Source organism: Oryzias latipes, chromosome 8, assembly GCF_053564925.1.
Source record: "Oryzias latipes strain Hd-rR chromosome 8, Olatipes_Hd-rR_3.1".
Lineage (NCBI taxonomy): Eukaryota > Metazoa > Chordata > Actinopteri > Beloniformes > Adrianichthyidae > Oryzias > Oryzias latipes.
Genome location: NC_136244.1, coordinates 14,955,900 through 14,969,015, shown reverse-complemented (window position 1 = coordinate 14,969,015; position 13,116 = coordinate 14,955,900). Strand labels below are relative to the sequence as shown.

Genomic DNA, 13,116 nt, shown 5'->3' with positions numbered 1-13,116 from the left:
CCCCCCCCCCCCCTTTGGCCCGCCACCACCTGCCCTAATGACGTCACAGTTTGACCCATATGTTCTACTTTTTATTGCACTGACGCTAAAAAAATTGTGTTTTTTTTGGGGGGGGGGGAAACAGTTTCTGAAGAGGGGCCAGCAACCAGCTATTGACAGAGTAGGCATGCCCCCCCTATCGCCCCCCCCCCCCCCCCTTTGACCCCCCCCATGGCCTGCCACCACCCATCCTAATGACAACGTCACAGTTTACCCCATATCTTTCCCTAATTTTTATTGCACTAACGCTAAAAAAAGGTTTCTTTTGGGGGGGGAGCATTTTCTGAAGAGGGGCCAGCAACCACCAATTGACAGAGGAGGCATGGCCCCCCCTACTCCCCCCTTTGGCCCGCCACCACCCGTCCTACTGACGTCACAGATTAACCCATATCTTTCCCTAATTTTTATCGCATTGAGGCTAAATAATTTGTTTTTGGAGGATGGACATTTTCTGAAGAGGGGCCAGCAACCAGCTATTAACAGAGGAGGCATGGCCCCCCTACTGCCCTCCCCCGTTTGGCCCGCCACCACCCGCCCTAATGACGTCACAGTTTACCCCATATCTTTCCCTTATTTTTATTGCACTGACGCTAAAAAAATGTTTTTCTTTGGGGGGGGGGGCATTTTCTGAAGAGGGACCTGCAACCAGCATTTGACAGAGGAGGCATGGTCCCCCCTACCCCCCACCCCATCCCCCTTTGGCCCGCCACCACCCGCCCTAATGACGTCACAGTTGCCCCCATCTTCCCTATATATCAAATAATAAGCAATAAATTTAAATTAAAGTAGAATTGTAGCCTAATACAAATGTCATAATTTAGTGTAATACTAGGGAATGTTTTGCTGGCAGAGTTCGGGCAACAGGAAGACATGCTACAGCCACAGCACAGCTCTGCACCCACCTGCTGTGGTCTCCCAGCAGTGGGCCTTCCACGCTGCTAGATTGCAGAGTCACTTCGAGGGCCCAAGTTTTAATGGATGTTGGGTTCTGTTGGTTTCTTCACTGGCAATTGAGACGAACCGCCACTAAAAGGCGGAACCCCTTTCTAACTAGACTTCACCACAACAACCTCTTTTAGGCCTCTGGTGCACTCTGCAACTTACAGTGACTGCGATGTATCCAGCGGGGGGGGGGGGGGGGGGGGGGGGGGGGGTACAAGCCCAACTAATCAAACCGAATTGGATTTTTGTAGAATTGTGGGGGCAGTGTCTGAATGAACCCACATATTTACAGGGAGATGTTACTTCCCTGTATGTCCTTCCTTTCTTAGGTGCATGAGTCTCATGAGTCCTCCATCATGGCGTGATCCTCTTATCTTTGAAGCCACGGATGAAGAAGGAGCTCGTCTAGCGTGGGCCTGTTCTCTGGAAGTGGAGCTAAACACTGTTCTAAGAAGTCCTTGCATTCTGTGAAGAAGAAGATAAAAGAATGAAGCACACAGATGCAGAGATCCAGCCACTCAGCCAAGTAGGGAAGGTGTTTTTACCTCTGGACAGCTCCTGGCTTATTTCCTGTTTTTTCTCCAGAAAATCATTTGTGTTGAATAGGTCTCCGTGTATAACTTCATACAACACAACCCCTAGCTGCCACACTGTGGTGGGCCCGGCTGAGTAGGATCCAAAATTAAACTCAGGGGGGTCATGGTCAGCTTTATCTGCAAAACACACAAAAATGAAACACATTTTAGTTTTACTCTCAACTGTATGTGTCTTCCTGTCAGCTGTTCCCAACTCAGTTATTGGATCGCTGTGTCACCATACATCTTAATTTTTCTCTGAAATTCACATTTTTATTTTCATGTTCTGATATTATATGAGCTACAGAAATAACTGGACAGGAAAGCTCCTTTAAATATGTACGATCTGCCCCCCCAAATAGTGAAAAAGAGAAGCAGAGAGCTGATCACTCACCATAGTCCATCTCATGAACTGTGTCCCTCTCTGTGAAAGAGCTCATTCCAAAATCAATAAGGCGTGCTCGTGGGACGTCAGAGCCAGTCTCTATTAAAATGTTCTCCAACTTGATGTCCCGATGAAAGATGTTCTTTTCTTCAAGCTCTTTCAAACCTTGGACTATCTGTTTCATAATGATCTGAGGAAGACAGGAAACACAGAATACTCTGAGAAGAAGGACATGGAGGAAGACCTCTTTAGAGGGAGAAAGAGAAAACAAAGACATGCTGTGAGCAGGCCGTCATTTCAGAACCAGCCTACCTTGGTGTCTTTCTCCTCTAAGTTGTCTTTGTCTAGTGAGTATTCAAAGAGACTCTCAACAGGGTTTGGTCTCTCTAAAACCAGGATTAAGTCGTCTTCCAGGTCGTAGAAATCCAGCAGGGAGACAGAGGCTGAGGTTCCCACAGGTTCATTTCTTCCATCAGCTGCTTTTAGCATGATGGCTACCTCAGTGGGGAGCTGCTTCCCATCATCAGCCTGCAAAATGCCAGAAAAGTGTAAGATGAGGGTCAGAAGACTTCAGGTGAGCAGCAGAGACAGCAGCTGAACTTACCAGATCTCTAATCACGTTCTCAGATGGGATGTATTTGATTGCTACCTGTAGGACACAAACAGAGCTTTGGTGAGTATTTCCCTCCTGATCTGCTCCATCAAGAGCTGCTCTACGTCACACTTACTGGTAACCCATCAGAAATGCGATAGCCAGCATAAACTGATCCATAGCCTCCTTCTCCCAGCAGGCCTTCTTTCTTGTACTTTACTGCAGAGACACACCAAAAACATTCAGTTATGACTGTGAGGAAAAAGTAATTCAAGAGGATTTGAAAGTCTTCCTTCACTGATTAAGAAACCTGACTATTATTTTCACCTTCAAGCAGAGCATCGCATGAAGACTGGCTCTTCCAACTTTTCCGTGGACAAGAGCTTTTTTCTTGGGAAGAACTTCCGGCCTCTGAAGAACTGTCACATTCTGAAGATGAGAAGAAGAGCAGACACATGTTTTAGACACTGTTGCTAAAGAAAGAGTTAACCCAGAATAAAAGGATTCCTTTTTGTCTGAGGGAAAAGCGTGAAAAGAAAACAGAACTTTTCAAATCTCCTTTAACAGGATTGATTTAAAGACATGCAAAAGCGTTTGCTGATTGTATGAAGTGGATTACAGCAGCCGATTTGGATCGGATCAGTTCTGGATCAACTCTGGCTACTGAAAAACAGAGTTGACAGTTTTTCAAAGGGAATAATCCTGAATTAACAGTTTAGTTAAAGTTCAACAGTTTTATGACTGAAACATTGAAGGGTTGCATTAAACTTTTGCTTTAACTTCTTAATCTCTTTATCAAGCTTTGTTGAGTATTTAACTTAAGTATTTCATTCTACTTCTATCTTTTTATTTGATGTTTAAAAGTGACAGATAACTATTTAAAGCTATGGAAAAACACAAATGCAAACGTTTTCTGCCAAACCTTTGATAAAATTTGTTTCTTAAATGGAATTAAGTGAGTTAAGTGATCAACATGACATCTTCTGTTCCTCACAGAATAATTTGTGCTCAGTTGAAGTGCTGGTGTTATTTTATTTTGCAAATTAGACTTCAATATGTAGACTTTTTAAAAATATGCATAAAAACAAACTACAATTTTAACATGAATTTTTTTTTTGTTATAGGTTTATTGAACACTTTCTTTTATCAGCAAGAAGCTGAAATTTTACATGTGAAAAATGTTTCAATGACCAACACACAGATTTGCAGAAGATTAGAAATACACATTTTTATCTTATTAAACGTATCTTTTGACTTATTTTACCAAATAAAGTTTTTTTGTTCTCCAATGTGTTTTAATTAAACAAAAGCAGTTTTTATCACTTTTTAAATTATCCTTCTGTCAGATTGAGTCCAAATCAGCTGCTAAGGTCAAATATTTTGTGAAGCAATACATCTGTTAACAGTGAAAGGCAACAGAAAGTATTACAATCATCTTACCGCTGTCAGACTCAGAGTCAAGTTGTCTTGGTTCTTGGCTGCTGCTGGTCTGGGAGAGTCTTGTCTTTTTCCCACCAGGCACCTCTTCAGCAGAGGATTTTCTTTTTCTTGATGTGGTCCCATCCTTTTCAGCAAAAGATGAATGTTGTTGGACCACACCGCTGATGTGTTCTACAAAAAGAACAACACAACACTGGGTCAAAACAACACTCTACATCCGATTCAAGGTGGCTGTATATAAGGCAGTGCCTCAGCTAGCATCAATAAATGCATCCCAATGATGTTACAATTGTGTTATCTAATCTGTGCTAAAAATGCCATTTATATGCTTGATTGTGATCAGTTTTTTAATTTTTTAATACTCAAGTAGGTGGTAAAGGTTAGAGCAGTGTGTGTGTGTGTGTGTGTGTGTGTGTGTGCCCGTCACTGCTTTTTACTGTTTACAAACTATATGTAAGTGAACACAACACAACTCATGTAGCATTTCATTATTTATAAATCAGATAAAAAAGATTGAACATTTCTGATTAACAGGCTTAAAAGCCTGAATTTTAATCTCATAAAGGGAAATTTCATTAGTTTACATTATTTTATGCTGTTTCTAATTGGAGGAAAATCATTTAAAACAATGATTTTATTTTTCACTGTTTCAATGATCTTTCTGTCAGATTGAGTCCAAATCAGCTGCTAAGGTCAAATATTTTTCACAGTAATCCATTTGTTAACAGTGAGGGGCAACAGATAGTATTACAATCATCTCACCGCTGTCAGACTCAGAGTCAAGTTGTCTTGGTTCTTGGCTGCTGCTGGTCTGGGAGAGTCTTATCTTTTTCCCAGCAGGCACCTCTTCAGCAGAGGATTTTCTTTTTCTTGATGTGGTCCCATCCTTTTCAGCAAAAGATGAATGTTGTTGGACCACACCGCTGATGTGTTCTACAAAAAGAGCAACACAACACTGGGTCAAAACAACACTCTACATCCGATTCAAGGTGGCTGTATATAAGGCAGTGCCTCAGCTAGCATCAATAAATGCATCCTAATAATATAACAAATGTGTCATCTAATCTGTGCTAAAAATGCAATTTATATGCTTGATTCTGATCATTTTAATACTTTTTACACGCAAAATCTCTGCATTTTACGTACTTCAGCGTAGGCTGGGAGTTAATGCAGCACAGATCCATGTTTCCTGGCAGATTGCCCCCACTGGGATGAAAGCGTGCCATTGACTGTATTTTTGGGGCATGCCTTTAGTTTACTCAGAATATGCTATTAATACTTTATTTAAAAATGACATACATTGTAGACATTTATATTCCATGTCATCAGTTTCAATCTTATATCAATTGTATTTCACGATTGTGTGTCGTTTATTTTGATTTCAGATCTACGTGAAGTCGAACTGAAAAGACAGAAGGTGAGGCTTGTAGTAGTTGTGCTAAACCACACCAAAGAGGGCGCAAACAAGCTCAAGTTTGTTATGTCGTGACTAATAAGGCTTGATAAGAATCTTTTTTGTTGTCATGTTTGTACATACAGACACAACTTATGAAGCTTAAATCAATCTGATTTCTTATGTCTATCAAACTCAATAAGTGTTTATACAACTCAAAATTACATATTTATCTAACTAAATGTCATATTACTCCAATTCAATTAAATGTTTTTCCATCTTAATTTATTGTACTTCTTTAACTCTCATGTGTCTAAGTTTAAGGCCGCAGATATACTAATTTTTATATTGTTAAAATGAAGGAAACAGTGTGGATTTGCAATACATAACACACATGCAGTCATCATAACTCTGATTTTAACTTATGTTCTTAAAATATAAGAGAGCACTGGTGGTGCCCAGACAATTCCATGCACTTCCATTCTAACAACAGCACCAAAGTCACACCTACTTAATTGAATTAATTTGAATGAAAGTAAAATAACCATGCATGATACCTATACATTATTTAACTCAAAAATATATTTATCTTAACTGAAGCAAATAATTAAGTTAGATCAATGTAAAAAAGTTGATCTTTACAACATCCATACGTGGTCTTATCCCCTTCTCATGGTGGAAAAAGTATTATCTGAGCTTCTTCATCCACTAAAAATCATCTTCAAATGGACATGCTATGCTCCATCACCTCTCTGAAACCAACTAACCTTCAACTAAATCTTCTCCGGACCGGACTAGGTTATGTTCAAAGTTGCATGAGTTGCTACGGCAACTTGACATACCTTGAAACATACCTCTGTTTTTGGAACCAAAAGCCGAGGTTATCTGCTTCCTTAGCCTCAAACTTACCGTGATAACTTACATAACCTGCTTTTTGGAATACCCCCCAGCTCTCTGACGGTACGTCATCAGAGTAGAATAAATTATCCCCACAGACTAATATCACATCTGTTTAAACAACATAACCTGCATGTTTGTCGTCTGACATTTCACCACCTATCTAAAACTTCTAAGATAATTTATTGAATGTAAAATAATAATAAAATATGAATATATTAAATCATAAACCTGAACTTATCTTAAAATGTAATTTGTTCTGCTTTTTAAATGTACCTTCACAAATAGAACAGAGCTCAGTTGAGTTTTCCATCAATTTTATTGTTGTTTCACGATTTCGACAATAAAATATGTTTTGGGAGAAAATCATTGAACGAACAAAGCTTTCTGTGTGTTGACTTCTCAAAGTCACTTAGCAGTGTGTTGATTTCTAAGGGTGTTGCTATAGAAACAATCTGTCAATCTGTCACGAAGAAGAACCCAAAGCCCAACTGAAATGTGACATCATGCAACCGTGGAGACGTTGATTTGAATAATAACAATGAAGGGATACAGTTTTTACAATACACAACTTTATTTGTATTTATAATCAAATCACTAAATCACTTGTCAAATCTTCTCAAAGTAAAGATAAGAGCAGTGTGTGTGTGCGTGCGTGTGTTGTGTGTGTGTGTCAGTGACGAGCAGTGAGGTTGAGGGCTGGTGAGGCATTGATTCCTCAGATTTTCAATTGCAAGAACTTAGTATTTCACCCTTCATTCAACACCAAGTGACAGCAAAAAGAGACATGCAAATACATATTAATTCTCCACAGAATATTTCTTTCGTTACCATTAAAACAAGACTCGTTTTATTCATAATTTGTTCATATATATCACACATGACTACTGTCGAAATAAGATGACCTTTGTGCTTTTACTTTGAAAAACCTAACATTGTACGTCCCACCAACGTCATTATCCTTCCCCCCCAATACACTCATGGTGCAAAAAATAATCCACAACAGAATGAAATAATTAAGATAGAAACAGCATAAAACAGCCAGATGAAATGACATATAGACAAAAGAAAAACCCGTGCTCAACCCAATTTCAACCAGAGCAGGAAAAGGGGATTATATCCCACAATCTTGCGCTGCCATCTCCAACTGCAGACCCAATATGCGCATGACCACCACTACAGTATGTTTTTAGTTTTTTAATGCAGAGAATGACCTCTGCACTGATGCTGTTGTAGCTGGTAGAGGGAGAGCCAGCTGGAGTAACTTTATTGCCTCTGGAACCGTCTGGATTAGCTTCTCTGATGGCACGTCATCGGAGTAGAATAAATTATCCCCACAGACTAATGTCACATCTGTTTAAACAATATAACCTGCATGTTTGTCGTCTGAAATTTCAAAATGTCACCACTTCCCTGACAAAGTTTCTAAGATAATTTATTGAATGTAAAATATGAATAAAATATGAATATATTAAATTATAAACCTGAATTTATCTTAAAATTGAATCTGTTCTGCTTTTTAAATGTACCTTCACAAATGGAACGGAGCTCAGTTGAGTTTTCCATCACTTTTGTTTTGTTTCGTGATTTGGAGAAAATCGTGAGCGAACGAAGCTTTCTGCGTGTTGACTTCTCAAAGTCACTTTGCAGTGTGTTGATCTCTAAGGGTGTTGTTATAGAAACAATCTGTGATATCATGCAACCGTGGAGATGTTGATTTGAATAATAACAATGAAGGGATACAGTTTTAACAATACATAACTTTGTTTGTATTTATAATTACATCACTAAATCACATGTCAAATCTTTGAACCATTTTTATATGAATTGCTGTTTATGACATCCCTGGGTGGGGGTAGGGGTTGTCTGAACAACACTCGGTTTACTTAGCCCCGCCCACAGGGCCATTTTTGGCACATTTGGCGGAGCAAACTCTAGTCAATATGCCCCTCCCACTTGAGTTTTACCTTCAAAATCCTCTGGGTGATATTAGAGTTTACCTATCAAATGTGTATGCAGTTCAACTGACCACATGACTAACACACAGAGCATTGTGGGTATGGGCGACCATTTTAACAAAGCAAACCCCTCCATTGAACAATAGCAACCTGATGACGTAACAATAAAATTAGGACTTAACATTACATGACATTACATTTGGCAATGAAACAAAAAACCCAATTTGCAGTTTGAGTAAAATAAAAATAAAAAATCTCTTCAAAGCTGAAGGAGCAGAATTCATTAAATCACTCTTGTTTTATGTCCTTACATTTGCTGTCAGCTGAGCTCATGATGTGAAGATGTTCCTGATCTTTTATTAATTTACTCAGTGATGTGGACATTAGGTACTCAAATCACCTTGGGGTTTTCATTTAGGCTTTTAGTTCTTGAGGAGACATTCAGCTGGTAGAACCTCATCGGGAACTTTTGAAACTATTTTATCTGCTATCCCGCACACAGATGGAACTAGTTACCTACTGAACTTCATCTTTATCCACTCTTAAGTGCAAACGTAAAAATTTTTGTTTGATGTGCTGCACCATCTGTATTTTTGTGTTCCACTTCAGTTTTTATTTTTTCTCATAATTAATCAGTCTGTTATCTGAATCCCGTCAGTCCCCAATAAGGTCACAAATCAACCTCTAAGATAAGCACGCTCAGTTTGCATACAGCTGCAGGGGTTCAAACCATGGCCTTCTTCTTGGCAGGCAACAGTGTTAACCACTGCACCACTGTACATATCTTTGTTTTTCTAGGTTTCATCACTGCTAAAGCTTCTTAGTTATGCTTCTCTAGTATGAACGGTGTTGTACAAATGAAGATGCATTTGCTTGACTCTGTCATTGACTTGCATTTCACTGTAGAAAATGTGACCTTCAATGTCTTCCCTTTAGGATAATCAAGAATGGATGACCTTAGTGAATCCTTGATACAGATGAATGTTCCCGAGGAAGCAACAGAGACCATGAAGCATGAGTTGGTAAAAATCAGAACATTTAACTTACCAACTTACCCCCTTCCTCATATAACCTCATATTAGGGTGAGGGGGTGGGGGGTCTAGCCTGCGATGCGCCTTGGGGGGGAGCTACTTGGCAGTGGCCCCCCTCCTATGGTTGCCGTATGGAGTGGGCCCCCCCTCTTTCGGTTTTATTTGCACCTTAGACATGTAGGGTCCTTGGTAGGGGCGGTGCTTGGACATCACTGCCAGCAAGCAGCAGATGTCCTCCTAGCACCCTGCCCGCCAATTTTAACCGCACCTTAGACATTTAGGGCCCCTTGGTGGGGAGGGTGAGGGGACGTCACTGTGAGTAATCAGGAGATGTCCCCTTAGTGCCCTACTCGCCAATTTTAACTGCACCCCCCTTAGTACACACACCCCTCCCCCTTCAATATATACATTCCAACATAAACACACACACATGCACACACACACCCTGTCAAACACACATACACGCACACACAATTTGCAAGGAAGGTGGGACCTGGGTCCATCTGTCCCCTACCCCTTCCCTGGTGGGGGGTGCGGGCCCCTTGGCGACGGCGGCCGTGTCCCCTGGGTGCCGGCTTCCTGGGCCCGGCGGTGCTCTCTCCGCGCGGTGGGGGGGTTCACATTACACCTGAGCCTGAGGGGGGTGTTCGTGTCCCTGGGGGGTGGGTCCTGGTCCTTGCCCCTGAGCGCTGGGCCCCGCCAAACTTCCAACAGTGGCCGAGCCTGGTCGGGCCATAATTACAACACCCGTTGTGGGCCCCCTTTTTTCCCCAGGGTTCCCCCCTCCTGGGCGGGGGCGGCGGGCCCCTGCCTTGCTCCTCCCTGGACCAACCGTGGGCCGGGTGGGTGGCTGCCTGGAGTGCGGAGCGGGTCTCCCTTGGGGGGTCCTGGCTCATACCTGGGGTGGGGGCGGGGGGATGCCCGGAACTCCTGGGTGGTGGTGGGGTGCTCGTCTGGGGCTGTGGGCGTCCTTCTCCGGTGGGGCCCTGCGTTGGGCTCTCCCGGCGCGGCGGGGGGGCTGCTTTCCTGGTTGGGCTGGGGCGGTGCTCTCTTTCCCTCCGCGCCTCCCTGCTCTCTGGCTCTGGGGGCCTCGCGGCGGTCCTGCTGGCCCTGGCCTGGGTGGTGGTCTTGGTCGCCCGGGGGGCGGTTGTTCCCTGCCTGTTCCCGTGTGGCGTTGGGGGGATTCCGGCTGCCGCTGCTGTTGCGGCGGGGGTCTGGGTGTGGGGGGGGCTGGGCGCTCCTCCTCCTTCTTTTCACATTCCACCATCCATTTTAGAAGAACATAGACACTCACCTGAGCACAGGTGTTAGCTCACCTTTGCACTAATAGTTTGCATGATTGAATGAATGAAAGATTTCACACTTGTTGGTTTAAAGGCATAGGTATGCGTTTGTGAACACTATCTGTTTTGTGTACATGTTGACATGTGGACATTTTTGCAGCTAGCAGGTGTGTTGATAACATTTGAGTGTGTGTGGACAGGCCCCGCCCTTTTTGTACTACATTTGAACCGTACCGTAATGATAAACAACCAGTAAACCTGTCTGCTCTATGCTGCTTCATGGTCTTACCCCCCCCTCTCACTATCACCCCCCCCTCTATAACATCCCTCTCTCTTCTTCCCTTCTTTCCTTTTCCGTCCGGTCCAACACCAAAGATTTCCAAACATGGTTGAAATTAATAAAGTTTGGCCTCAATTACAAAAGGGGTTTATTCAGTCATACCTTTGGTTTGTCTGAAGATTAATAACCCCTCTTGTTAAAGTAAAATATGTCCAACACAAGAGGCCCTCAGCTCTCATCTGCCTGCCTAGCTGTTGGACAGGACAAGTTTAAAAAAAAAATCAGAACATTTATTGCACTGTATTAAAAATAGATCTTTCTCAAGGTTCAGAGAGAAAAATTGATGCTGGCAGGATCCAGCTGATAAAGATGAAGAGTTTTACATTGTTTAGTGACACAGTAGCACTTCTGGAATTTTCCTGGTAGAAAGAGTAAAATAAGAGCAGCTACGACACAGGTTTGTCTCCAACGTCAGAGACGAGAAGTCTTTCCCAATTAGTCCTTTGAGTCCTCTCTGACTGCTGCCTCAGCTCCATCCTCTGCTGTACTTGAAGGAGTCAGTCCAGACCTGATAACTGCAGGAAGAACCACCAGTGATGACAGCTTTGACTGTTCACTTCACTCCACAGAGCTCATGGATGATGGTTTCTGGTGGAACAGCAACTTTGTTTTCTTCAGAGAATTTTCCTGAAAAGTGAGTCAACAAACTAAGATGATACTTTCTGTTTCACCAACAATGTAGGAAGAATGAGAAAAGCAGGACAGCTGCTTCCTGTCTCAATACCCGTTTTCGTGAGGATGGACTGAAGATGCAGATTTCAAAATCCTTCTTGTTGGACGGATCTTCTGAGATGAATGCGATGATAGCAGATTGCCTCTTACTATTTTGGAATGAAATCTGATCAATTACAACAGGAAACACTTTCAAAGTACTTTTGCCGAGACAGAGGCTGCAGCTGTTATTTTAGTAAAGAATGATGTTGTGGAACATCTCCTGAAGCATGTCTGAATCTGACCGTGCTTTATCAGAATTATGGTAGCTCTAGAAGTCTATAGAAAAGAGTGAAAAGAACTGTGATCAAGATTAATGTGTGTTAGTATTTTAGGTTATGGCTGACTCACCTGTATGGTATTCAGGAAGCAGAACTGAATCATTGATCTGTCATAGTGGTCCATCCACAGCTGAGCGACATCTGCCAGCCGTTCATCTTGTCTGAACTACTTCATCTTCACTGCTGTGTACGTAGACACCTTGTCATCAATGCCAGATGTCTGTTCCTGTCTGACTTCTGTTGAACAAAAATAACAAGCACACTGTTTGTTTGATTTGAACCACGACATTTTGAAAAGCAATCATTTATATATACACCTTAAGGCTTTTTTGTGTCATTTCCATCTACATACCAAAGAGTTCTGGAGTCACAAATGAACTCCAACTCAGTCCATCAGTCTCATCACAAACACAGGTTCAGTCACTCTTCCAGCCATCCAACATTTCTGCTGCATCTAGCTGTAGCCGTGCTGTCTGCAGAACCTTTGCAGATGTTGCTTAGTAAACCATCTCAGTTGCTTCTTCATCAGGGCCAAACGTATTCTGCAGATTTAATTGCCACAATCTGGAACTCGTTACTTCTCAAGTTTCTTCCAAACAATGTAAAAATGTCATGATTGGTAAATCCATGTCTAAAATAACGTCATTAGTACACAAGTTCATATCATGGAATTTAGCTCAGTGATCCATGGTTCATCAAAAAGATAAATGGCTGAGTCTGCCCTTCAGTCCAACCAGAAAAAAGGCAAACTGAGGTCTTGTATTGTCACATGGTCAGCACTCTGAAGGAATCGCCTGAAAAGAAATCAATTGATCTTCCCAAGGCTGTCTTAGCTGCACATAAAAAGTAAAAGTCTGCCTGATGCCCTTGAACAGACATGTCCAAAGTTCAAATTTCATCCGGCCCACAACCTCTGTCATAAAATCAATAACATCTGGCCCGCACTTATTGGCTGTGTCCAAATTTGAGGGCTGCGTTCTACCTGGGCTACATTTGAAGGCTGCTTACGTCATAGCGCCGCGACAAGTGCTGTCCAAATGGAACGAGTCCTTCAAATGCGGCCAACGAATATGGTCTTCCTTTTCCCCATTTCAAGGATTGCTCTGGGCTATGTCTGAATTCCCACCCTAAGCCCTATATTTATATTGACCCTTTATATATTATAAATGAAGGGTCAAAGGTTGTCTTCCTTCTTTGTGTTCTGCAGTCTTGACAGCAAAGTCTGCCTCTTGAACTCTTGAACTCAGG

The 13,116-nt window shown here is 42.1% G+C and overlaps 1 protein-coding gene across 2 annotated transcripts; it reads right to left on the bottom strand.

The window, feature by feature from the left end:
• Positions 1-1,179: 1,179 nt before the first annotated feature.
• On the bottom strand, positions 1,180-10,815 carry LOC111947799 (serine/threonine-protein kinase pim-2-like). 2 transcript variants are annotated; one of them, XM_078950855.1, is made up of 10 exons: positions 7,793-10,815; positions 4,736-4,906; positions 3,974-4,144; positions 2,861-2,962; positions 2,670-2,752; positions 2,546-2,590; positions 2,254-2,469; positions 1,951-2,131; positions 1,527-1,694; positions 1,180-1,446 (listed from the first exon to the last, which is right to left on the bottom strand). In XM_078950855.1, the coding sequence occupies exons 1-10, from the start codon at positions 7,959-7,961 to the stop codon at positions 1,352-1,354; spliced, it is 1,401 nt and encodes a 466-aa protein (XP_078806981.1). In that variant the 5' UTR covers positions 7,962-10,815; the 3' UTR covers positions 1,180-1,351. The 2 variants fall into 2 exon arrangements, with proteins under 2 accessions (XP_078806981.1, XP_078806982.1); XM_078950856.1 differs by lacking the exon at positions 3,974-4,144.
• Positions 10,816-13,116: the final 2,301 nt, after the last annotated feature.